Consider the following 27,673-nt stretch of genomic DNA (forward strand, 5'->3'; position numbering starts at 1 on the left):
CTCGTAGGGGGAAGGGGAAGATGAGGGCAGAGGAAACATCGAACTGCCAGACCAAACAGCACCCACAACTACAGCCCAGCCCAGACCAACGAGCGAAGTGAATAAACAGGTAAGAGATAGGGGCCAGGGTAACGCTGGGACTAGGGAGTCAGTACACATCCTCAGGAGGCCTCAAATGCCTCTACACAAATGCTCGTAGTATGGGTAACAAGCAGGAGGAACTCACCCTCCTGCTGGCTGACACCAGCCCGGACATAGTGGGGATTACGGAAACATGGTGGGACGCAATGCATGATTGGGCGGTAAATGTCAAGGGCTATAGGCTGTACAGGAGGGACAAGATAGGAAAGAGAGGTGGGAGCGTGGCACTCTATATTAAGGAGGAATACACATCCTCGTCAATTAGCAAGGAGTCAGGGGAGGGGCACTCTGAAGTGCTTTGGATTAGAGTACAAGGCAGTCGAGGGGAAAGAGACTTAACGGTGGGAGTCTACTACAGACCTCCCAACCAGGGAGAAGAAGAACTTGACCAGAAATTCTTGGGTCAGCTCACAGAAGTAGTGAATGCTAAGGATGTGGTAGACATGGGGGACCTGAACTTCCCAAACATCTGCTGGGAAGAGCAGTCAGCCAGGTCTGAATGCTCACATAGGTTCTTGGCCAGAGTGCAGGACCTCCATCTAACCCAGGAGGTGCACAGCCCCACCAGGGGAGATGCCTTGTTGGACCTAGTGCTGGCCACGGGTGATGACCTGGTGAGGGGGCTACGGGTGCTCGACCACCTGGGCAACAGCAATCATCGCCTGTTGGAATTCACCATCCAGCGCAAGGTGGCAAAGGCATGCAGTAAGGCAGCGGCCCTAGATTTTAGGAGGGCAAACTTCAACGAGCTAAGGAGGATAGTTGGAGAAGTGCTGAGGTCCTGGAGGGGAGGGGAGCCAGGTATCCAAGGAGAGTGGTCTCTCCTTAAGGAGACGATCCTCCAAGCCCAAAGAAAGGTAATCCCAATGAGGATGAAAGGGAGCAGGAGAGCACACAAGCCTCCGTGGCTCACCAAAAGCATCCAGGAATGTCTCCTTGCTAAAAAGGAGGCTTACACCCAATGGAAAGAAGGGGTCATCACCAGGGAGGACTATTCTGTAGTTGCTCGGGGATGTAGGGGGGTAGTTAGGAAGGCCAAGGCAGAGATGGAACTGGGACTAGCTTCCCAGATTAAGGACAATAAGAAGTCCTTTTTTAAATACATAGGGGGCAAAAAGAAGGTCCCGGGTAATGTGGGGCCCTTGCAGGACACGTTGGGAAATTTGGTCGTCACACCAGACGGCAAGGCTAACATGTTTAATGATTTCTTTGCCTCCGTCTTCCTAAGTAGGGACCAGAACAGCCACCTCGGGCCCCGGGGGAGGCACACCTGGGCCACGGGTTAGCGAGGATTTAGTTAGGGAGCTTCTGGAGGGGTTGGACGTATTCAAGTCAGCCGGCCCGGATGATCTCCACTCTAGAGTTCTAAAGGAACTGGCCGAGGTCATTGCAAGTCCCCTGGCATGGCTTTATGAGCACTCGTGGTGCTCTGGTGAGGTACTGGAGGACTGGAAGAGGGCCAACGTGGTCCCCATCTTCAAAAAAGGCAGGAAGGAGGACCCAGGAAACTATAGGCGGTTAGTCTCACCTTGATCCTAGGCAAGCTGTTTGAGAAAATTATGCTGGCACACATCCAGGAGGGGCCAGCAGGGGACTGCATGCTTAGGGGAAACCAACACGGGTTCATCAGTGACAGGTCCTGTCAGACCAACCTGGTGGCCTTTTACGATCAGATCACCAGATCATTAGATGCAGGGGTAGCAGTGGATATAGTCTTCCCGGACTTCTGGAAGGCTTTTGACACTGTCTCTCACCCCGTTCTCATTAATAAACTGGGGACTGTGGTGCAGACACCCACACAGTCAAATGGGTCGCCAACTGGCTGGAGGTCCGCACCCAGAAGGTGGTAGTGGATGGGTCCTTCTCAACCTGGAAGGACGTGGGCAGTGGGGTTCCGCAGGGCTCGGTCCTCGGGCCCGCACTGTTCAACATCTTCATCAGTGATTTGGATGACGGGGTAAAAAGCACCCTGTTCAAATTTGCCGATGACACTAAGATGTGGGGGGACGTGGGCACACTGGAAGGATGCAACAGGCTACAATCAGACCTAGACAGGTTACAAGGGTGGGCAGATGAGAATAGGATGGGTTTCAACACAGACAAGTGCAAGGTGATGCACCTCGGGAAGAACAACCGGCACCATACCTACAGGTTAGGGAACTCCCCTCTTGTCAGCATGGAGGTGGAAAAGGATCTTGGGGTCATCATTGACTCCAAGATGAACATGGGCCGGCAGTCAGGAAGGCCAACCGCACCTTGGCATGCATCCACAGATGCATCTCGAGCAGGTCCAAAGAGGTGATCCTCCCCCTCTATGCGGCACTGGTCAGGCCGCAGCTGGAGTACTGCATCCAGTTCTGGGCGCCGCACTTCAGGAGGGATGTCGACAGCACAGAGAGGGTCCAGAGGAGGGCCACTGGTATGATCAGGGAACAACAGGGCAGGCCCTATGAGGAGAGGCTACGGGATCTGAACCTGTTTAGCCTCCAAAAGAGATGGCTGAGGGGGGATCTTGTGGCCTGTTATAAACTAGTCAGGGGGGACCAGCAGGCATTGGGGGAGTCACTGTTCCCCCGAGCACCGCCAAGAGTGACCAGGAATAACGGTCACAAGCTGGCAGAGGGTAGGTTTAGGTAAGATATCAGGAGGCGCTACTTCACGGGCAGGGCGGCTAGGGTCTGGAACCAACTTCCAAGAGAAGTGGTGCAGGCTCCTACCCTGGGGGGTTTTAAGAGGAGGTTAAATGAACACCTTGCTGGGGTTGTTTGACCCCAGTACTCTTTCCTGCCATGGCAGGGGGGTCGGACTAGATGATCTGCTCAGGTCCCTTCCAACCCTAGAAACTATGAAGTATATATTTTGAAAGACTGAGTATTAACTCAAACTGTAATTGAATATTCAGAAGTACTGAAGGGTGGTAGTTTCAACTGTTCTGGCAGTTGTGGTAAATCTGTCCAGTACCTACTGTGGTACACAGAATGCATGTCAAGGGGTTGACTACAATGAAAAAGACACTGGTAATAGAAGTAAGCTGTAAATATAGGGGGAGTATAACACTAAACCTAGATAGGATTCACAAGCTCCCATCCAGTACCATAGCAAGGAAGTTTGGTTCCCAGGGCAGGCCCACAGCAGAAGCCCATCCTCGCCCTGTGCACAGATCCAGAGGGAACACGCCCTCCCCACCCCCCAATTCTAGCCAGAGAGCGCAAGCAGCAGCAAGAGCCATCCTCCCCCAAGCCCCCACAAACGAGTCACTGACGGCTCCATCCCAAGCCCTGCTGGGCAGTGCCTGTTGGCACCCCTTTGCTTCAGCATCCGGGGGGGGGGGTCATCTCCCCCTTGCCTCCCCCCTCTTGCTACGGAACCACTCCCACCCTTTCAGGCAGCTTAAAAAAATAGTATTATTAAATAAGGAAGAAAAGAACAAAGTTAAATGTCGTAAAAGCACTCCCTTTCAAACTGCATGCCAAATAATCACATGGCTCCAGCATCAACTCTTTGCATAATTCTAGAAACAATGTTAATACTGTTAGAAAGCCATAAAAGGTAATGTTATACTTTAGAGTGCTACAAAAAGAGATGTTTTTCTTAAATTTCAGATTAAGAATATTCAAGATGTAAATGCTTGTTCCTATATGTAGCAATCTTCAATTGGGCTTAACATTCTACCAAAACACTTAAAAAAATAATGCTAAAAAGGCTCTATCATGAACTTTCAACAAATCTATTTTTAAGTCCTGCTATTACTGTTTCAAGAGCAAGATACCAAAGCAAAGTTTCCCACTCACCTATTCTGCTCTTCAAGTTTAGCCAGTAATTCTAGGTCGTCTGGACTCAACTGTGATGGTGAGGATGGCGATAGTGCTGGTGTAGAGGGAGTGGTAGAGGAGGATGTAGTGTGTAATGAGGCAGATGGACTTGCCACCTGACTGGCCATTTGACTGACAGTGTGCGATACAGTGTTCTTCACCCATGAGAGAGTAGAACTCAGCTTTCCTGCAACCTTGTCTGTCGCCACCTGCAAGCAACAGAAAAAAAAGTTGTTGCTAAAATTCAGAGATACACTAAATTAGTCTGCCATTTATTCTCTATTTTATAAAAAGCACAATTTCAGATTATCTTGTTTCTAAGAATACATGTTGTTAAAAGCAGTGAATGAGATGTATATGCAAGTATGATAGCAAGATGCTAAGGGGGAACAAGTCCAATCCATATGCTGCAGATGAACAAAGGATACAGAAGAAAGTGCTCAGAGACGATCACAAAACTTGATTTTCAATGTAGAAGTGCCCATGAACACAGAATCAGCTAAAACTTCCACAGTATAAAAATCAAGATCCTATCAAGACATGCTGGTCAAAGTGACAACGAAACCAAGAAGAGGAAAACATACTACTGACAATAAAACTTTACCCAAAGTGGCATACAACCAAGCAAATACTCCCAGACTATTAATGTTTCTCGCACTCTCACCATCCTCTCCAAATGCAAAAGGACTGGGTGGAACTTGGGTCAATAAGAGCAATGTTTTATAACAAATAAAAGTAAAACCCTTCTGACCCCTACCATCATTAAGAAAACAGTAGTTTTGGAAGTATGCCTATGAACCTGGAATACAAGTCTACTTTCAGAAATGGATCATGGAAAGATTGCTCTAAAAACCCCATGCTGGTCTTCACAGAATAACTAAGAGAAGTCAAATTCACAAGTCAAAGGCACACTCCCATGTCCATACTTGAAATTCCACCAGCAAAGAAAGCTAAGTGGCTTTGATCTGTAGTGATCCATCTTCTCAGCAGTTTTAAACCAGTGGTATTTCTCACTCTAGCCCAAGTTATCAACCTAAAGAAAGTGTAGTCCACATCGAAAAATATATCACAGAAAGATGGCTGGCACAAGTCAAAGGTTACTCAGGGGAAAACAGTAGGTCTAAGCAAAAATTTTCTAGGCAGTCACACTGCTGACTTAAGCATCTATAGACTGCTTCAAATTGATGCGCTGTCCAGGGGTTGGCATAAAGACTGCTTGTGGCAGAACCACACTCAGAACCTCAAAGGCAAGCCTTTCTTTGGGGGATAGGGAGTCTTACAAACCGTACAACTTCTTAATGCATATTTCTATTGCCAGGTGCTGCTTTCAAAACAATACACCGTGTGTTGTGGGAGGAAATAGATACTTAAGATTTGAAAAAAGCAAAGATCATTCAAATCCAAATCCCACATGCCCAAGTAAAAAGGGAGAGGAAAATATAACCCAAAATATAACAAAATTTGCTAAAATTAGTGAGGCCTCAATTCTAGCACTTACTGTTGGGAAGTGGCACTAAAACTGAAAGCTTAAACCTACTAGTCTACATGAAAGAAATCTGTGCGTCCACACACATACCTTATATACCAAAGATGCATCTTTTGCAGCTTACAGCAATAAGACAACTGTGCATCAATCGGGCATGTTTTCTGTTTGACAAACTTAATTAGCATACTGTATCTTATTTTGTTCTGTTTCATAGTAGTTAGGGGTCAGAAGGGACCTGAATAGATCATCTAGTCTAACCCCCCCACCATTGGCCAGAGCACACGCTGGAATCACACAATCGCAGACAGGTGTTCATCCAACCTCTTTCTGAATTCACCCAAGGTAGGAGCGAGGACCACTTCCCTAGGAAGTTGGTTCCAGGTCCTACCCACCCTAACAGTGAAATAGTGCCTCCTAATCTCTAACCTGAACCTTCTCCAGCAGCTTCTGGCCATTGTTCCTCATCACCCCAGGTGCTGCTGAGGGGAATAGGACCCTTCCTATTTCCTGCTGATCTCCCCTAATGAGCTTGTAGGTAGCCACCAAATCCCCCCTCAGCCTCCGCTTGCTGAGGCTGAACAGGTTCAGGTCCCTCAGCCTCTCCAACCAAGCAGGTGGCCCTCCTCTGAACCCTCTCAAGGCAGGCCACATCCTTCTTAAAGTGCGGTGCCTAGAACTGGATGCAGCTCTCCAATTGAGGCCGGACCAATGTCACACAGAGGGGAAGTATCACCTCTCTGCACCGGCTTGAGATGCCTCTTTGGATGCACAAGGTGCAGTTGGCTTTGCTGGCTGCAGTCTGGCATTGGTGGCTCATGTTCATCCTGGAGTCAATAATGACTCCAAGATCCCTTTCCACCTCTGAGCTCTCAAGGGGGGAGCTCCCCAGCCTGTATGTATGCTGTGAATTCCTTCTCCCCAGGTGCAGCACCCTGCAGTTATCTACTTCGAAGCCCATCCTATTACCATCCACCCACTCCTGTAGTCTGTCTAAATCTAATTGCAGCCTCTCTCTCCCTTTGAGCATGCTTACCTCTCCACGCATCTTGGTGTCATCAGCAAACTTGGACAACTCGTTTTCCACCCCCTCATCCAAGTCGCTGATGAAGATGTTGCACAGTGTAGGCCCCAGGACTGAGCCCTGGGGGACCTCACTATTCATATCCTCCCACTTCGAGTACGACCCGTCCACCACCACTCTCTGGGTGTGCCCCATCAGCCAATTTTTGATCCATCCAACTGTGTAGGCATCAATGCCACAGTCATTCAATTTATTAAATGAGAACAGGGTGAGAGACAGTGTCAAAGGCCTTCTTAAAGTTTTCACTATTTCCAATTCCATTACACTTTTCTTACCCTTGTAATATATCAATGTGTCTTTGCCTCCAGTCTGACATGTGTTTCTCTCTTTCACTGCCCTCTCCTTCCTTGTATTACTCACTCTGTCACTGGGTCTCATCCTTAGATTCAAGTCACCCCTCTGAAAAATGCCACTTTTTTTTTTTAAAGTTTTCACCCATTTTTTGACTAGGAAATAATAATATCGTAATTCTTCTGTTGCAAAACACTCAGAAAGACCATAACATGTGAGAATGTTTTTGACACTGTGGGTTCCCATTTGAAATTTCTGGGCACATCTTGTAAATCATGTATAGGTCTTTGCATACATAACAGTGCCAATATTACACAGCACCCTGCTGCATTGCATGCTTAAAAGGATCTTTCAGAAGCCAAGTGTCATGACACCCTAGCTGAGAATTGCTGCTCTATACTTCACTACCTGTCTAAAAAAAGATCTTGTTTATTCACATCACATTTCTTTTCCAATTTCTCTTCATCAATTCTCACCACTCTCTCCCAACCACTCAGTCCTAGGACTCAGAAACTAGACCAGAAATCTAGAAGCCACAGAACTAAGCCTATTAAAGAAAGTGATTCTGAAGATGGGAACGTAGTAAAAAAACCTACCTTTGTTCTAGTTATTGGGAAAAGAGAGGGCAAAAATCCCTCTACAATGAGTATGGACTGATTCTTTGGAATCACCCCCTGAATAGTACAGGTTGGAAAGCTGAAAACCCAGTTCTGCAACAAGGAAGAAATACTCTACCCACCCTCCCACTCTCAAACTTTCTGGCTGCGATGGATCTTTTAGGCCCAGTGCTCTCCTTAAGCTCTTTCCCCAGGCAACCATAGTAGTGATGAAAATGGACAATATAGTAAATTCTCTCTCTGCTGAAACTGGGGAAAGCTAAACAGAAGCTCTAACAGTTTATCTTTACATTCTGAAAGACAGCAATACATAGACCACAGCTCTATGAATAAGCCATAAAAGATACAAAAGAAAAAACTATTTACTGCAAATGGCTGCTACTTGACTGGAAGATATTTCACTTGCCCTTTTCTTAGGTATTTGAGCAGTTCGTTATCCAAAGACTGGGAAAGGGAAGCCTGGCCCAGAATGCTGCTATGTTCAAAAGAAGATATTTCCCATATCACAGAAGCACTCCTCTCTATCGAATAAACAGGCCAGTACTACTAGTATGGTGATTGATTGGGGGGTGGGGGAGGAGGGTGTTCTGCCACAGGCCCTCAGAGGCCCTGATCATTGCTGCTGCAGACGGTAAGTGTTGGGCTTTTTTTTGTTTAAGTGCTGGGAGGCTGGGGCTGGGCAGGGGATAGGGCTGGGCAGGCACAGCCAGAGGAGCTTCTCCCGTGGCTCCCCCTGCCGGGGCAGAGGCAGGCACAGCCGGAGGAGCCATGGGAGAACCCGCAGCTGCCCAGCTGTGCCTGCCTCTCCCCAGGCAATCTGAATCTCTGAATCAGCACCAAAACTCCAAGACAGATGTGGGCAAATCAAAACAGGTGATCCAAAACACCGAAATGAATCACTGTCCTCCAAAATGGCTGAATCCAAAACCAAAATGAAACATATCGTACAGCCCTACCAATAAGCACACTCATTGTGCTATAATTACATTACTCATTGTGCTGTAATCAGCTTCATTGTGCTGTAACTACAGTATGTCATAGTAGGCATCCTGTACTTCTACAGACACCCTAAGAGCCCAAATGATTTATCTTGCATAACCATTGTAAAGTGGGCAAATTCTACCTATTCTCATAGCCAGGCCAGCTAGACCTGGGCTGCCACACCTCCAAATCTGGCTAGATATGCATGGATGTCTTCATTTCAGAGTGAAGTGAAGACATCCAACTATAAAGCCTAGATGTTACCAGAAGAAGTTGTCTCAGCTGGCAAATATTGCCTGTAACTTAAGGTGCAACTATTCCAAACTGATAGAGCTTGACGCCAAAACTTTGTTAGTTACATAAATTTATTTCTCAGGCAATAGATACAAGGCTTCTAGAACAGCATGCCAAAAAGCTGGCTCTCGGTCTTTAAGAAAAAGTAACAGAAGGGTTATTTTGCAGTTGAAAAGACAATGTGTCAGGAACAATTTCTCCTTCTGGCTCTGCCAAACTGCAATATGACCTGAGGTAAGTTATTTAACCTGCAAGCCCATTTCCCATTTTTACATATGAGGATTACATTAGGGGAAAAATCTTAAAATGGAGTGCTTTAGGTAACTGCAAAATATGTTTACCACACAACTGTAAAAACACAAGCAAGTTAAACATGAGCAACACAAAACTTGTGAATGGAATCTACGTTCAAGCCATCTAATAAGATGAATAATTATACTGATATTTAGCCAAATTACAAACAATTACGTCCAGTTCATATCCACAGTATTAGCTCTTACACAGATTTGGGGTTTTTTTTATAAAACAGGAACATCCATTATAGAAAAGAAAAGAAATTCAGTTTCAAAATAATGTAACAACACTACCGAGTCCAAACAAAAACTGAAGAGTAATTCAAGTCTCGAAGTCACTATATCAATTCCATTTTTTGATACAATTACCAAGATAAACAAATGGAGAGAAGATCTTTTATGCTTTTTAATTTCAAGCTATTGTTTGTTACTCAATACGGAACACAGTGCTAGCATTACATAATCCAAAAGATATACTAATGTAAATGCTGCTGAAGTTCTTTATTCTGTTTCCCTCAGGAAAAGCAAACTAAAGTATCTGAAAATACTACTGTATTAGTAATAATACTTTTTGGTCTAATTGTTATAATATATTTAAATCTATTGTAATTAATGGCAATCCCAAAAGATATTTGGTTCTAAAAGCCAAAAAGTTTAGAGAAATTATTAATTTGGGGTGCTAGGTATAATTACTGGTCCACGCAGCTCTTGCTAACTAATCACATTATGCTTTTCTTTTTGTATCTAACTGCTAAATCATGTTAATAGCTAAAAATACACCTATTTTCCATATAAGTGATTTTCCCTATTTGCCCCAGCAATAATAGGCTATCACAAATGGAAAGTGCTCCACAATGAACATTTTAGAAAACCTAGCTGGTCAGCTGTTATGCAAAAATGCTGTCAGGCTGTTAAACAGCAGCCCCAAGGGGCAGCCCACAATTTTTTGGGCCCCCCTTCAAGATAGTTTTGGGGTCCCCTGACCCATCAAAAAATCAAAACTGTGGTTAACTGTGGTACAGACTCACTGAAATAAAAGTTGGGGCCGGGCTGCACGCACACCGGCTGCACTGTGGGGGGTGTGAGGTGGGGTCAGCACATGCTGCAACGCCTGGGTCCTCTCCCCAGGGCCGGGGTCAGAGGCGGGGCAGGAGTAGAGCCAGTTACTCCTCCCCCACTCAGCTGGGAAGGGGCTGCCTGCATCGAACACTTTAAATATGGCACAGGCAGCAGGGGGAGAACAGGGCATGATCCATTGGCTGCAGGGCCCCCTCTGGCCACAGTTCCACAGGATAGGACGTTCCGGCCCTAGCAGCCCCCAGCCTCTTACCCAGTCGCCACTCCTGGCATCGCTTTAGCTGTAACAGCAGACAGTCTCCAGAATCCCCCTCCTTCCTCTGACTGCTGTTTCATTTTTCTGCCTGGGTCGGGACAGCATGGTGCTATACGCAGGGAGCTGAATGAGTCTGGGACCACAAAGGGCTGGCGGGGTGGCGGAAATCACGTGTGGTAACAACGGGTGGGGGGCATCCAATGTAGCGGTGTGGATGCTTACATGGGCACATGGTACAGCAGGGGAGAAGGGAGGGGTCTGGCATGTTGAACACCCCCATGGCCTGTACCCTGCTGGTGTGGCCTGTGGATGCTTAAAATTTGGACAGCTCTGTTACAGAGCATCAAATAGCCTTCTAATCATGTAAACTAAATCAGGATTGTCGGCTGAACCTGATGTACAGCCATCCACATTACACACCTAGCACCTTCGTGTCAAGGTGGTCAAAAACTGTAACACAGAATGTGTTCACTAGTCACCAGGACGTATACACTATTCACCTCTTCCCACAACGAGATAAACCTTCTGGAGTCAAACAATAAGCCACGCTGACAGGGAGCTATGATGATAATGCCTAAGATGCACTTCCTGTTTTGTGCAGGTGACTTTTCCCCCTGCTAACAAAACTTTTTTTTTTTTAAATCTGAAGTGACTGTTTAAATAAAGGCTCAATAACACTCACTCATCACTTGGCATATATGCATCAGTGAACACATAAAACACCATTTTAAATATTTTTCATACCATTTTTTATTCTGACATTTGTATTCACTTTTTATTATACCAAGCTTAAAAAAAGCTTGTTACAGTTAAACGGGAAGGGGAGAAATTAAAGTTGCTAAAAGTGAAAAGAAGCCTTTTTCTTCCTCTTTCAGTTAAACTACATGGCATAAAAAAGCAAAATTTCCCTTTTTTACGAACTACAGTGTTGCTACCAAGTGAGCGAGTAAATACAGTGCTTTTACTGCAGGTTGAAGCTCATTAAAAAAAATTAAAGTTATTTTACGTCAGACAAATGTTTTACTTTCTTGGCAGGCAAAACATTACATTAAAAGCCTCAGAAATTTAGCTTCATTAATTCTGTCTAAAGAAAGAACACAAAATCAAAAACTGTGATAAGGTTGATTAAAATTAAATCAGTTTTATAACAAATATTGAGGAAAGCCTGGAATCCAATATTAAAAACAGAGAAACTACTAATTTTCCAGTTGCAGAAAATAAGGGAGAGTGCAGCACAACAGTTAGAAATGTGGACAAGGGAGCTGCGGACAGGTTTCATACAGAAAGAACCCTGACGTCTGCCCTCGGACAAGCTACTTAACTTTAGATGTGCTTTCCCTTCCGTCAGAAAATAATACTTACCCCCTTCCTAAAGTACTTTTGGAGACCCTAATACAAAAGGCACAATATACAAAAGGCATAATATTCCATCTTCTCACAGAAGAAGGAAACCATAAGGAACCTGAGATTCTTCCAGATTTCCTGATTTTAAAAAAAAACAAAAAATCGTTGCATATGTTTTACTCACCAGCCAAATATCTTAAGGCTCATACTGAAAGTATAAATAATGCTGTCATTCCATTAATTTTGCCACTTTACAAAGTCTTACATAATTTGAAAAGAACAATACTAATAGAATATATAACTTGGAAATATTTAATGTTCAAACAGTTTAGAATTTAAATGTATTTAAATTCTAGATTTATTTGCAGAGGTATATTACTGTGATTTGCAAAAAATCAAAAACAACTTTAGCTATTCTAACCCTGAAGGCTCAATTTAGGAATACCAAATTAAATTGCATTTTGTTAATGCTTCTTTACTTGACTTAGCACCATTTACTAGCCATAGAACTCCATCCAAGTCTTAGCGATGACAAAATTCTCCAAGACATTACAGGTTCAACTTTATGTCCCAGCTTTCCAAAACAAAACAGATAATGGAAATTTTAAAGATACAATCCATGTTTTCATCTGCTTGTATATGTATCATTTTCAACTGTGTATCTACTTTATAAAAAAAGATTTTTTTATTCAGACAAAACTAAGATTTCATGCTCTAACTGGGTGTTGGTTTTGCATTTGATAAGATATTTGATATTAGACGGCACTTCAAATAACTGATGTTTTAATACAGAAAGAGTTAATGTTTTACTCTAAGTAGGAGCAACAAGCTACAGAAATCTCTCTAAATAAAGTATATGGCACCAGTTTTCAGGAAAGATCTTCACTGCTCCCTGCTTTTCCTTTCTATTTAACTGCAGCAAAGCCCACTTATATAACCTGTCATAATGAGAATTCCTTGCTGGATTTGATTTTTTTTGTTTTGTTTTTTGTTTGTCATATTGAAGGAAAGGTATGCGGAATACCCTGGGAGAATAAGGAATGGACATTCAAGGGGCATTAAGATAAAAGATAGCTCACATACCTCATAGGATGTTGAAGGGACTGATTAATTTGTCAAAGGCTTTAAACTGCAAAAAAAATATGGCAAAGTACCACAATTCATCCAAACTTAATGTAGACAGAATTAGGTCTCATCATGAAAACTACATAGAGAAGATTATAAAACCCCTGAGTAATAACTTATCTAAAACAATCTTATCATATACATTATAAACATCTGGATTTGGAATGATGCACTACAAGTTTCTAAAAGAGGAACAGAAAGAGACAGCATAAGACTGGGGGACAGGGCAGGGAAGAAGAGGGGCATTAGTTTTAAGGTAAGCATCTGCAAGGCCTATATCAAAAGTCAAAACAAAGCTGCTCAAGTTGACAATTCAGTCATCACTAGTTATATGCTGAGATAAACAGCATCCCAGGTCCCCAATGCAGTCCAAAGGCCTGACCATGAGTTAACAAGAATCTTAGGGCATCTTTACATGTACTCTGGGATGGGGGTTGGGGCATATTAATTACAGCAGCTCTTGAGAACCACTTTAATTAAAGCACCCACAGTATCTCATGTATTCAACATCCTGCACATCAAAATGGTGATGGGGGGCACTTTAACTAAGGCTTCAACAAGCTTTAGTTAAAGTGCCCCTGCCATTATTTTGAAGCACAGGGATGCTGAACAGTGGCAATGCATAGAAGGTGCACAGGGGTGCACGTGCACCCCCTGACTGGCCATGCTCACCACTTAAGCATCGGCGGGGGCAGATGGCAGCACTGGTGCCCCCTCTGCAAGCACTAGCTTCCAGAAGTAGCTACAGCAGTCAGCCCCACCCCCCGGGTCAGCGAGATCAACCGTGGGGGTGGGGGGCAGACAGGGAGGGCCCCCGACTGGTTGCTGGGGGGACACATGTCCTCTTGACTAAGGTGGCAGCAGTCATCCATGATACTGAATACACTTGACGCCAAAGCTGCTGGAGTCTAATTAGCACGTCAGAGAAGGCATCAGGGCATGTGTATAGGTTCCTTAAATTTAACTCTAAATAGTAGTATCACTGTATTACTCTGTGCTCAAATGTTACATAAAAGAAAGTTTTATAAGAATAAATTATGTATGCTAAAACATCAGGAAAAAAGTAGTCAAGGAAACTCAAAAAATCAGAATAATCAAATCACAGTAACCAAACCCAATAGTATTAGTATAAACAATTACTGTCTCACTACAGGTGATGGGGAAAATTCAGAGCATGAAGTATCAGTAAGAATTCACAACAAAACTTACACAAACTTTACTATTAAAAAAAGCAGCATTCAAGTGTGCAAGTCAAAACACATATCCTTACACAAAGTAAGCTTTGTAGGCAGCAAAAAGGCCCCAGGTCAAAGCTATAATATAGCTTTAGAGAAAGCATATAAATGAACTTCTTACAGAGACAGATACTTAAACCTTTTCCTGGTTGTGAACTTTAACTTTTGCTAATTCTCCATTCCTACTATCATTATAAAAAAAAAAAAAAAAAACCTTCAAAATATGTAATGAACAAAATTGTGCTACTCACTCCCTGCATTTGTCTGCAGAGATGTTAAATCCCTTTGACCAAAGGGGCCTTAGTCTTAAGACTGAAGCTGTAAGCCGTTAAAACAGAGATGGTCCATCATTATCCTAGTTCTGTTGCACTGTAAGTACTTAACATTTGTTGAAGTTTTGGAACTTTGACAATAAAGAAAAGAATGATCTATTTTAAAGCTACATCAGCCAGTGGAGATGGAGTTATTTTACCCGTCTACTTCACCACTATTATGACTTAACAGTATTTTAGGTACCATCCCCCTTTCTAATTTCAGTTTATCAAAAACAGACACTGAGGGTCTGAGAAAGTACATAATATCACTTCTGTCAGGGCGGGGAAGCAAGTCCAGATATCTACTGAGATTTCCTAAAAATCTGAGATACTCCAGCACATCCACTAGACACAGATGAACAAGTCCTGAATTACATGCGCATATGCTATTACTATTGCCTCGTGGTTAAGACACTGGAGTGGGACCACAGTGAACTAAAGTTCTTTCCTTGCTTCTTCCAGAAACATCATTTGTGCACAGTTTAAGAGTAGCCAACATTTATCCCATCTTAAATGCATTCTAAGAAAGCCTGACAAGTGTAACTGTTTACAATTCATTAGCATCTACCAAAATACTATTTTTATAGCAATTAATTGTCTTTTTAGGCTTCAGGTTTTTTCATTACACATTTAAGGTGTTATCTAAAAATCTTTAAAATTCCCAACAGCTGCTTTTCTTTTCCAGTTTATGTTTTCAAATTAGAAATCTCCCTCTCTCAGTACAATAACCAAAACATTTCAGTTTCTCGTTAAAAAAAAAAAAAAAATCACTCCTGCTGCTAACGTATGTATTTAGGAGGGAAAATGCCTATATTCCTTTGTAGGGGTTGAATGAAAACATGTATGCAAGACTTTCTTTATAGGGAAAAACCACATAAGGTTTCCTAAAAGGGACACCTATCTCAAAACAAGAAAATGCCCCGTTTAAGAGCTCTCTGATATAGATAAATCTGCACAAATGGCATCCACCACTTCCTGCTACATCTATATAGTAGGCTTACTGTACCCTGCAATTGTGAATGTGTCCTCAAGTAAGCTGTGCTGTTCTGGATGAGCTGCCTTCTAACAGGAAGCAGTTTGTATGTTTCCATGTGGCACACTGGGTAGGGGATTCAGTAATAATGAGTAACAGTGAGCCCACCTGCCTGGATGCGACTATATACTGTTTCCAGTTTAAGAGGCGTCCCACCTAAAGGAAGAGTGCCTACAGGGGTGGACAAAATGCGGCCCACGGGCCAGATGTGGCCTGCCAGACCGTTCTATCTAGCCCACCGGGCCCCTAAAAAAAAAAAAAAAAAAAAAAAAAAAATGTAGAAAATTAATATTTATCTGCCCCTGACTGTCTGTCATGTGGCCCTCAATGCCTTGTCAAAACTCAATAAGCGGCCCTCCACCAGAAATAATTGCTCACCCATGACCTAATAGCACTGCCAACAAGGATAATAGGTTTACCATACAGACATAGCCTTAGGCATCATGTTTCCTCACAGGAACACACATCACAGTTCAGTGCACAGATGGAAAAAAGACACATCCTGAAGCTTCTGAAGCCAGTTAAAGTTTGCAGTACAATACAATTATGAGAAATATAGTATATATACACACACACACATTGTATTACTGTCTGTAATAAAAGCAAATAGGACTTCATAGAAGAGGGGTGGGTAGAATACAGCCCTAGGGATTCTGTCCAGCTTGTGGTGGGTCCCTCAGCCCCATCCAGACCAGGCTTGGGGGGCAGCCCAGGCGGTGGTACATGCAGATGGTCCCACCGCCCCCATGTGTGGTAGCAGGGCTGGGGCAGTGCAGTGCCCAGACTTGCTTCTTGGCAGCTCCCACAGCAGCAGCTGCTGCTGCCTCTCCACTGCTGCCGCCAGATCCAGACCTGCTTCCCAGGCTCCCTGGTCCATCCATCCCACACGCACTGCCAGGGGTGCCAGGTGGAACAGACAGGCAGGGTCTTAATGGAGACCAGCCCAGGACCTAAGTGGGCAGGGTATACGATTAGATGGATGGGATGCAGCCACAGGCAGGAGGGGAGCAGCTTCCAGGAGCAGAACCAGGAGGTGGGTGGGACATGATCAGGACTGCAGGGCCATGACAGTACAAGGCCAGGGACCAGGGCAGAGCCATGACCTGCTGCCCACACATGCCTGTAATAGACACCAGATATGCAGGCAGGGACATGCAGGGAGCAGATTACAGCTCTCCCCAGGCCTCAGCCCCACACCATCACTGCCGCACGATCCCAATCCCAGCCCCACAATCCAAATCCCTGCCTGCCTGTCCTGGTCCAGATGCCACTCCCTGCCCATGGCTCCATCCCATCCACCCAGCCTAGCACGCCCTGCTCAAACAGGTCCCAGGCTGGTCTCCATGGAGACCGCTAGATTGCTGGGTAATGACAGCATGAGATCAGGCCAGGCCCCAAGACAGAACCACTTAAGGGGTTTTGGTGAGCTGTTCCAGGTGGAAGGGGAGCAAGGGTGGAGAGGAATGCTGACCTGGCTGGCAATGGCTCACCAAAACTGCCTAAGTGGCCCTCTAGCCCAAACTGCCCATCCCTCTCTCATAGAAGGAAAAAGAGTCAACCAGTGACTAGTCACATGTGGAGCATGCAAAAATTACTATACATTAACAAAGAGCTTCAACTTGAGGTAATTTTATTTTCAGGGGGTTCCACAGTGTGTTGTACTCCTTAAACAATGTCAACTGTTTTTCACCCCCTCCCATAACATTTCACTTTTTGGCAATATACATCTCATTTAATTATTTTACTATTCATCTTTTCTTCAGCATGAGGTTTCACTCGATTCAAAGACCAGGAGTTTTAACGCACTTGTTATTAGGCCTGTGCCTGCCGGACTTTATTTACCCCGAGGGTATGGCCCTGTTGTTGCAGCCAAGCCTTAGGGCCCTTGAAGACAATGAGGTTGTTCTTTCCCCGTGTAGCCGACCCCATTCTCTCCTGCCACGTCTTGATGTACCGTCAATGGGAAAGTCGCCTAGCAGGTCCCTCGCTGCCCAGGTCCAACCCAGTGGATGTACACGGGGCTCCACCACCCCTGCACCCCAGCCTCATGCCACCTTCCTGCGTCGACTTAGCGGAGTCTTGTGGCCCGCCACGCCCACCCAGCTTCTTCCTGGCCCCTATCCCTTATACGTCTAGGGTCGAGCCCCTCTGAATACAGAGTCAGCTCCCAACCCATATCCCTGGGGCTCTAAGCCCAGTCTAACCCGGTGCCCGCAGTCCAGGCGGCGATCCCACCCCGATCACGACCCTCCATCTGGATCCTCAGCACCCTTCCGAGCCAGTCATTCACCTGAGTCCTGTGCGTCCTCTGCAGCTGCTCCCACTCGCCAACATCCCATTCGGGCCCCTCTCACCCTTCGCTGGTTACCGGAGGCTGTCGCAGGCTCTCTCCCTGGCGCTCCTGGTTCCGGCTCTCTAATCCCCTCAGGACACCATCGGGGACTGTGTTCCTTCCCCGCAGCTGACAGATTCCCCCTCTCCGGGGCCATCCGCCCTTCCGCAGCAGCTGCCACCATTTTTATCTTCGCCGGCCAGCGTCTGGTGCTGATGTCACTGGCCGGCCATAGCTCTACATAAAGCCGGCTCACGAGCCATGTGGGTTTCCCAGGAGTGTCATCCCCTGCCGCAGGCGAGTTCCCGGCATCACCCCATTCTCCAGGACAAGACCATATGGCTAGTAGTAAGCTTTATGGAACAGTTATCTGAGTGGTGTCTACAGGATTCAAAACTATGCAAAACAGGATCTGCTTTTCACCAAAGGAGATAAAGTAAGGTTTCCATATTAAATTCCTTCATGCCATTATTTTTTGTTATTGCTTAACAAACTGGTCTTTGTCTTGACTAGCACATTCTGAAGACAAGCAGGAAACACCACTACACAGTTGCCACAACACATACAGGTCACCACAAATCTGCATCACAAACACCTTTTTTAAATTAAATGCATGACACAACCTGACCATGCATCCCAGCACCTCTGCAACACCTTCCAAGCCACTAAATCATGGAAGGGAGGTGATCGTGCAGCCTCCAAAGGAGTTGCAAGTAAGTATCACTGTAAGTAGAAGTCACTTCTCTCCACACACCTTTGGCCCTTTTGCATCTTTGGTTGCCCTTTTTGAATGTTCAGTCTGTCAGTCTCCTGCCCTGCTCACAGCATGGATACCAATGGGTTGTCCGGCACAACCAAGTCCTTCCTTATGAACCACATGATTCTTGAGCATCTGTACTACCTGAATTACAGAAACAAGCATCAGGAAGAATGGACAGCTGAAGACAGAGGACAAACAGCAAGTTCTGCAATAAATAACTAAGACCCACTTAGCTTAGAGGCAAAATAATTTGAACATTGCTGAGAGCCAGTTGGAGCATAAGAAACTAGCCAAGACTGGTGGGACTGACTTGTCCTGCAGGTGTGGATGACCAGCAATGGCTGCATGCACAAAGCTACTTTTCTTCATTGTGTGTGCTCAACTTGCCTTTGTGCTGCACCATTCTGACATAAAGGCAAGAGCAGATCTGCCTGTTGAGGAACAAATGGCAACTGTGCTATGGAAGCTGGTCGTGCCAGACTGCTACTGGTCAGCTGGAAGCCAGGGGCGTGTCCAGATGTGCATGGATGTTTGGTTTCCTAGGGACAACCAGCAGCCGCACACCTTGCAGCGCAGCTACTCGTCTCAGAGAACGCCCGTGCCATGGGCACTTTGGCATACAGCAAGTTACCCTGGGGGCAGTAGGGGAGGTTGGGGCCAACACTGCTGGCCCCAGCAGCCTTACCTGGGACCGAGGGGCCTCCTGGGGTTGAAGCCACAGTGATTCTGCTGGACAGAGTCTGGCCGACAGCCACAGCACAGCTCTTAGCACCCAGCTATGCTTTTCAGCAGCACATGCTGTCCGAGCATGCATTGTGCCAGTTCCCCACCCTCCCTCATGCCCGCAGGTTTTTGACCCCTGGATATCCAGGTGTCAAAGTAAACCACAGGAAAAAAAAACCCAGCACAGCATGCCATTGCAACACAGAGAACACCTCAGTGTGCGGTATGTGGCGCTGCAAATGTGTTTGAGGCACCACATACCAAACAATTGTGCTCACCTGGATGCGCCCCAGAACCCGAAGGTTGGAGCTGTTGGCATGGAGAGTTGCCAAGTCATTGAGACCACCATCTTGTGCAACCATTGTATTTCTGAACAACATAAAGGCCATAAATGGTATTCATATCCCTATTCTTCCACTGCCAATCTCAAAAGTGTAACAGGAAGGGGACCTTCTCCATTGTAACACTGGCTGATTGGGAAAGCTGCAAGGCACTTGTATATTCAAGCACCTGGGTGTCTCAACAGGCTAAGGAGTCATTCCTCCCAGAATGTCATATCCAAGTAAGCAGTACAGACATGACTGTCACCATCATGTGGTGTCTTCTCACACCATAGCTCAGGAAGCCATACACTGGGTGCCTTGACAACAGCCAGTAGAGATTTAATTACAGACTAATACAATGCTGAATGATGGTAGAGTGAGCCTTTGGGCATCTCAAAGTACAGAATGGATGTAAGTGAGGCAAACAGATCAGTGGTTATTGCAATTTGTTGTATCCTGTAAAATCTGTGAGGCCTTGTCCTCAGGTTGGCAAAAAAAGCAGCAGCTGTCTGGCAAGTTCAAGCAGCAAGATACAGAAGTACAAAGCAAGAGGTATCCGTATAAGAAGGCCAACTGAGACCTTCACGCTCGCAACAGAGGACACAGACTGGAACCCTGTCAAGGGAGGGCTCCTTCATCGACGAATGTAGAGGGCATACTTACGGGAGAAAATCCCCACCCGAGCTTGCATAGTAGCCCTTAAGGGGAAGATTAGTTGGGGTTTAAGGGGATGGCACTGCGCTAGGCCTGCCTGGGCAGAGATATAACGAAGGCTGCGAAGGGGTGTTGTAGTAAGGTCACCGTAGCCTCTTGGTGGACCTATTATTGTTATTATTATCATCATCATTGGTATCACTTCCATTATCGCTCTTAGTGTCGTTACTGGTGAGCATCACAGCCAGAGGGAGCTAGGGCCCCTAAGCTTGCACGAGTCAGGAAAAGGTCTGGGTTTATTGGGCCCTCTTCCTAGGCCTGACTAAAATCAGGAGGGACCCTACATCTAGTAAGGGTCGGTCGTTGGCAACCACAATAGCATGCCGCTGAGGCTGGGATAGGGCAAGGTACAGGGGAGGGTTGGAGCCTCGCGAAGAACATCATGCCTTGGCCGCGGGGAGGCAGCCAAGATCAGACAGTCGTACCCCTCCACCACTGAAATATCATCAAAGTCGTGGCAGGCGGGATAAGGAGAGGGAAGACTGCCTGAACCAGGAAATCGGTGACACCTCCCCTAAGGGATGGAGCGAAAGGTTACCACCAAGTCCTTGGGCCGGGCGGCACGGGATCGTATGGTCGAGGCTCGGCAGGTGCACAGCTGCAGTGTGGGGCGCCAGGCACAGGGCAGGTGAGGGGCCACTTCCCCCCTCCCCCCGCGCTCAGCACCACCTTGTAATCTGCCCCCGCTGCCAGCCTGGGCCCTGCATGGCTCAGGGCTCACCCATCGGGGCTGCGCCACCACAGCAGCAGCTGTGGCCACCCCCCGTCCCGCTTGCCATGCCAGGCAGTGTTTACTGCTGGTGCCCAGTGCATAAGCTCCAGACATGCAGCAGCAGCAAACACTGCCTGGCATGGCAAGTGGGGGGGGCTGCAGCTGCTGCAGCCCCAACAAGCGAGCCCAGAGCCACATGGGGCCCAGGCTGGCAGTGGGGGCGGGTTACAAGCTAGTGCTGAGTGTGGGGAAAAGCAGCCCTTTGCCTGCCCTATGCCCGGGGCTGCAGCTGCTCGCAGCCTATGTGGGGCTACCTGTGCCTGCTCAGAACAGCCCTGCGCGGGCTGTGAGTGGCTGCAGCAGGGAGTGTGGGCCACAGGGCAGGGGGGGAAGGGAGGAGCCACTTCCCCCCCCACACACGCTGCACCAGCTCCTTCCCTGCTGGCAAGCAGGGGGTCAGGGCTGCACGCTGCCCCCCGCCTGTACCACGAGGCTGGGGGGGGGGGGCCACTGGGAGTGAGCGGGTACAGGAGCAGGCCCCACACCCATGTCCCAGGGCCAGCACCAGCAGAGCCCAGAGCAGGGCAGCAGGGGCAACATGGAGCCAGGCCAGCTCCCCTCTCTCCCTGCTGCTGCAGCCCAGCCCAGCTCCACAGACCCCTGCCAGCCTGCGCCTTGCTCTGGGGCCCCACCAGTGCTGGCCCTGGGACACTGGCCCCAAGACATTGGGACACTGGTCCCAAGATGGTGACCAGGGGGCAGAGCACCTGTCAAGGGGCATGGCTAACCATGCAGCCCTTGACAGCTTGCCACAACTTGGTAAGCGCCCTCCACCCAAAATAATTGCCCACCCCTGTATTACGGTATAAATCTTAATTCTGCTCTTTTAGCAATGCTCCACAGTCCACACATTTCCCACAAGAAGTTTAAAATTTCCATAACAAGAAGTCTCCTGTACTGCACTACTTTCAATCCGAGGTATACCAGAGACCTCTCAAGCTACACCAACATAAGGTCTCACACACAGTAGCTAAAGGAGCATGGAGATAGTTTCATGTCATCACCACTCTGCTAAATTAACTCAGCTAATCCTCCATAATTTGTTACAGCTACTCTAATAATTAATGCAGCTGGAGTGCTGGCATATTATTTCCATTGACTTTACCACTTTGGGGGGGGGGCAGGGGACAGGCATATGCTTTCACATTATTTCCTGGTTTTCAGGGAGTTTTGCTGAGCGTGGCATTCTGGAAAGGCATAAGATATAACACCAGACAACTTAAACCCTGTGTTAAAGGGTCTGTCACTAATATCTTGTTTTGTTCAGTTTTTTAATTAAGCAAAAGACCATTACAAGAAATGGTGCTTACTTATGCAGTTGTAGTTTTATAAGTTTGCAGCTGCATTGCTACTGTAAAAAAGGCACTGTGCACTTTCATAGTTCTCTTTCCCTTCTACATCATTACATTGTAGATGGAAACAGGATTATGGTCATGAGCCAATGTTTAGAGTTTGAAGCTGCTAATGGAGCTAGTGAATGCCTGCCCCAAAATCTTGAGAGAGAAAACAAATCTGCCTTCTCCATTCCTCCACCCTCAACCTGGTATTTCCATGTCCAATTCCCACTTCCCCACACCTCTTCGCTGAGCCATCAGCCATTAAAAAAAAAAAGTGCTGCTGGTGCTACCTGCTGCTGTGTATGCTACAAGCAACACCTTTCTGGAAGATCACATACTTCCTAAATTAGGTAGTTCAAGCCATGCATCAAACTAAGCCATACACACACCATGCTCCCCATGCAGTTGGGCTCTCCCAGCCCCATTTCAGGCAGGGCTCCCTTGCACCCCCAATTAGCCATTTTTCCATGCCATTCCTACCCCCTACCAACCATCAGCCACATCCTCCAACACATACAGGGTAACATATTCCTTAATTCTGTAAACTCCTGAAAAACAGGACATGCATTTGGGTTTATCTCCTTCCAAAATCTGGGGTTATGTTGGAGATGAGACTGCCAGAGATACCAAAACATTTACACACGCAAGAAGAGCCACTCGTACCTCAGAAATCCTGATTTCTGAAGTCATAAACACAAAAGATGAGAGAAAGTAGGACTCACTGGTACCCTTAACTTCACAATTCCCCCTTCTCCTCCCACCAGTTCCCACTTATTCCCCTCACCTCATCATGGCCCCAAACTCCTTCCTTTCCCTAGCATGCATGCACATGAATAATTTTTTTCAAGAAATGGCAAGTACCTTCTGAATTTTCTGTTGTGCTCAGATTACATTTCCCCACAATAAAAAACATTTTGACAGAGGCAGGTGGTAGCAACAAGCCTACCTCACCCCCCGCCCCCCATGCTGTGGCAGAGGATTGGATTTGAATTGAGACTGAGTCCGAGTCAGGTTCAAGGGTGACTGCATGTTCCCTTAAGTCACTCAGTCTCATGTGAAAGATGGCAGGTTGCACACAGTCAGTCATTGTGAGCATGCACATCCACACCCCCAACACCATAAGGCTTGTGAATGTTAGGTTCATGCCCATCCTAAACAACCACATTTTTGGACATCGGTTTTGTTTAGCTTCCTTAAAAAAAAAATAAGTGAGCACCATAACACCACTAGCTGGGAGTTAATGCATTTGAGACTGTTTCAGGTATGGCTAGAGCTATTTGTTTTCCCAAGATTAGATTTAAGGTATACATAATCATTGCAACAATATTAAATAAAAGTTTTTACTCCCTCCCCCACAGTTCATATTTCAGGGTCCTTTTGTTTAACTGACTCCAAATATGGAATATTATTCCTACTATGCACCCCATTAGATATACTACACAAAGGCAGGGATGCACGACCCCTGATCCACAGGTCAGATCCAGCTGCTGGTGCCATATCTGGCTCATAGGACTCCCCACAGATCTTGTGTGAAGTCCAGCAGGTAATGGCCCTGTGCACTAGATTGGGCATGCAGAGCAGCATGGTGCTCAATCCCAGAATGTGGAGACCAGGTGGGGGTGGCACAAGGCACCCAGAGCTCAGCCCCAGGTGGGCAGGGGCGGGGACCCTATGCTGCCTCTGCCCAGCCTGAGAGCTGGAATTGGGCCCAAGGACCCCACACCACACTGCATCCATCCAGCTGGGATCAGGCTCCAGCTGGGGGGCAGACAGCACTGGGCCCAATCCTGGCACGCAGGGGCAGTGCAGGGACTAATTTGGCCCATGGACAAGCCCCACACTATTCAGGTGACCTGGCAGGGCCACAAGTGTGAGCACTACCACATTTAGGCAATCCAAGCATCCAGAAATAAGTTACAGAACCTGGAAAAAAGTTAATCTCTGAAACAGAAATAGATTATCTATAATGGAGTGCCAGCTTTGCTGCAACTACAATTCTATAGCACCCACAAACACCAGATGTTACAACAGCAAATACCAGCTGAGGAATTTCTAGCCTAAGAGTATAGAGACCAGTAGTTCTCAACCTTGTTAGACTCAAGGCACCCCACGGAAAATACCAGCTCTTGCTTTTAACTGTTTTTTTAATACAGAAAAAAAATAGAGCAACTCGGCTATAAAAAAAAACCACCTCAGAAAGACATAGCAGGTCAGGAGGTTTTCAATGTTATGGATTCCCATTTGAAATCTCTGGATTAATCTAACAAATCATGTTGGCATGCCTAAATATGATAATATTGTGTTACACCCCACAGTACCCTTGAAAGGATCTCAAGGCATCCCATGGTGTGGCACTACCCCAAGCAAGAATCACTTAGTATAGACACAATGGGCACATCCACACATGCAGGCACACACACTTGCAGCAGCTCAAATAGCAGCAGCACACATTTGTGCCAGAGATTTGTGCCTCAGCACACGTGCCTGAACATACACTTTGGTGTGGGGCAAATTGTACCACTTAGGGCAAACCTACCCTGCCCAGCTCCTCCCAGATCTTCAGTCAGGGGAGCTAGGGGCTGGGGCCAGCACCTGTACTGTCTCCAGGAATATAAAAAGCTCCCCTGACGAGCAGCTCAGAGCTTCTTTCCCTCAGGAGCTTCTGACATCAAGCCAGGTGGAATCTGGGGACACTTAGTCCCTTGTGTTAGCTTGACTGCTGACCTACAGCCCAGACCCAGCACCCTCTATAGCAGTCTCACAGTGGGGGCTGCTCCCTGACTGTGACCTGCTGCCACCTACAACACCATCCATCCCCCTTGCACCTGTGGCCCCATGGCTGCATGCCTGCCAGACCTAGACAGGGACCACATGGTCATCTAGGTTGGGGTATAGGCACTATAGCAGAGCCTCCTACACATCTGGGACAGCTGCTATTGAGCCATGGCTGCACAGCTGGCCTTTGTACAGACTGCTGTTCCATCTTCTGGTGCCCCCGCTCTGCCATCTGGGCAGCTATCAATCCAGAAGATGTGCTTGCTGTGGTGGCTCACTCTGAACTGTCAAAGTGTGCCCTCTTGACCCCAAATGGCCAGGTCAGTCAATGCATCTGCCATCCAGCTGGGCCCCTGGTGCTGGCACGGCATGCTCTTCTTCTTGGGCCTCACTACTTGCCTCAACTACAACGATCTTGGTGTTTCCTGTTTGAAAATTGCAAATTCTGATAAAACCCCCAAATTCTCTTATTAAAATACCCCCAAAAATCCATATTCTTCCATGATTAAAATGAAATACCACTATATATAGAGAGATCAGGTGGGCTTTATTGATATATTTACAATTTTAAAGCAATTTGGAAGCCTACCAGTGCTTCTATCATCATAATAAAATGAATTCTAAATATCTATACACTTCAGCGTTTATACTATGATAAGAAAACCCCCCAAAACAAAATCAGAGCTGCCCCTGCCCCCTTTGCTCAGCAGGATATGGGGTGCTGAACAGCATTGATATGCTGGTGCCCTGCTTCTACCCTTGCCCCTCACTCCCAACCCACAGCTCCTCCAGTGCCCCTCACTTCTGACCCACAGCCCCTGCCTGCCCCCACTAGCTCCGTCCTGGCAGCAGCTCCATCCCAACAGCAGTTCGAGTCCAGCTCCAGCTGTCCTACCTGCTGCTTTGCATCTCTGAGCAGTGCCAGCCCTTACAGTTCTGCTCCGTGCACTTGTGCCCAGGCCCCAGCAATCCCCATACTGTTCCTGGAAAGCCCACAGCTGGGGCCCAGGGACTGGGCTGAGCAAGCCCCTTCCCTTCCAAGCTGGCTTCCCCTGCACAGGCTGCTTTAGAGGGACAGGTGGGCTCCAAGCCTGGCTCTGGCAGCCTCTCCTACCCGAAGCACTCCCCCATCCCTGACCCCCATTTCTCTCTCTCTCACGCACATACCCTGCTGCCCCTCCATCCCTGCCCCCTGGTCAATCATACACCTAAATGGTTCCTGGGACCAGGAGCCCTCCTAGGCTGGGCCACATGTTCCAGTATCTAGGCACGGGGCAGGGCTGCAGTGTGGCAGTTCCACCTGCAGCCGCAGCTCCTGCCAGCAGGTCCCATCGTATCCCACTTGGCGGCTGGGCACGCAGGGTGTGCAATGTATGCGGGAGGGGAAAGGGGGAGGAATTTTGGGGTTGTGGGTGAGTGTAGGATTTTTGGGGGTTGGGTTTGTAGCCGAGTATGTGGTGGGGATGGTTTGAAGGTGTGCGGTTTATGAGTGGATTGTGGGGAAGTTTGTGGGTGTGGGAAGACTGCATGAGGGAGGGGAACTGCTCAGAAGGGGTGGGTCACCCACCCCCCCATATGGCACACAGCCTCCCTGCAGCAGCTGCAGCCATCAGGGTACTGATGGCTGCTAGCAGACCTCCCCACCCCACAGCGTGGCATCGCCCAGCCACCTGGGACCCAGCACCAACTGTGCCATTCCCAGCATACGTTTTCCAGGATCTCAAACTGCTTTGAGATGCTGCAACCGGCACTCGCTTGCTCATCTAGATGTACCCAACATGTTTACTCCAGACAATTCTTAGTTCACTCCAGAGGGAAAGTCTAGAGGACACAACGCATAGCATTTACTGCCAAAAAGATGCTGCTCTCCAATACAAAGTTACTCGAGTCCAAAGTAAATTTACATCAAAAAAAGTTATACTGGCATACGTGTGTCCACAAGTGTTAATGTTACTCCAGGATAACAGTTTGGTTGAAAATCACTGGTATATGGCAGAGTCCCACAAGTTCCTTAAGCGTGCCACCTAATTTTAACATTAGATACATATTAACAAATATGTGCATATAATTCACAAGATAAATCCAGAGACTTCAAATAGGAATCCAGTGTCAAAAACATTCTGGCCTGTTGTGGGCCAAGATCTCTGCAAAAGAAGAACTGCTCTTCTATTCCCCCAACCCAGTCAAAAAAATGAGTGAAAGCAAAAAGCTGGCAGTTTCTGAGGGATGCCTTGAGTCTAAAGAGGTGGAGAACCATTGCTCTATACAACCTGAATCCTCCATCACCTAGTTTCCCAGAGACTGACATTAGTACCTACTTTAGGCATCTGGCTTAGGGAACTAGCAGCAAGTCTGTTCAGATTTTACTCTGTAGTAAGAAGCAAATTACTCTTTAGTAATGGAGTCATGCATCTACATGTTAAACTGTTCCATCATTAAGTATGACAGAGCTGCATACAGGCACTACAAAACACCATACAACTTTTGCACTGTGATTGAAGTTACTGCCCCTACTTTTCATGTGTAACTTAGTCTTGTAAGACAAACACTTCTCCAA

The 27,673-nt window shown here is 46.8% G+C and overlaps 1 protein-coding gene across 3 annotated transcripts in view; it reads right to left on the minus strand.

The window, feature by feature from the left end:
• EVI5 (ecotropic viral integration site 5) overlaps positions 1-27,673 on the minus strand; it is a 157,318-nt gene that overhangs the window by 118,386 nt on the left and 11,259 nt on the right. For 2 of the 3 annotated variants that reach the window (XM_090047684.1, XM_090047683.1), the window contains exon 2: positions 3,933-4,162. In XM_090047684.1, coding sequence (XP_089903810.1) covers positions 3,933-4,081 — 149 coding nt within the window. In that variant the 5' untranslated portion in view covers positions 4,082-4,162. Of the gene's footprint in view, positions 1-3,932; positions 4,163-27,673 lie in introns of those variants that run through there. The other variant, XM_090047685.1, reaches the window with a different exon arrangement.

The sequence above is a fragment of the Crocodylus siamensis genome, chromosome 5, assembly GCF_052110815.1.
Source record: "Crocodylus siamensis isolate JL-2025a chromosome 5, ASM5211081v1, whole genome shotgun sequence".
Classification (NCBI taxonomy): domain Eukaryota; kingdom Metazoa; phylum Chordata; order Crocodylia; family Crocodylidae; genus Crocodylus; species Crocodylus siamensis.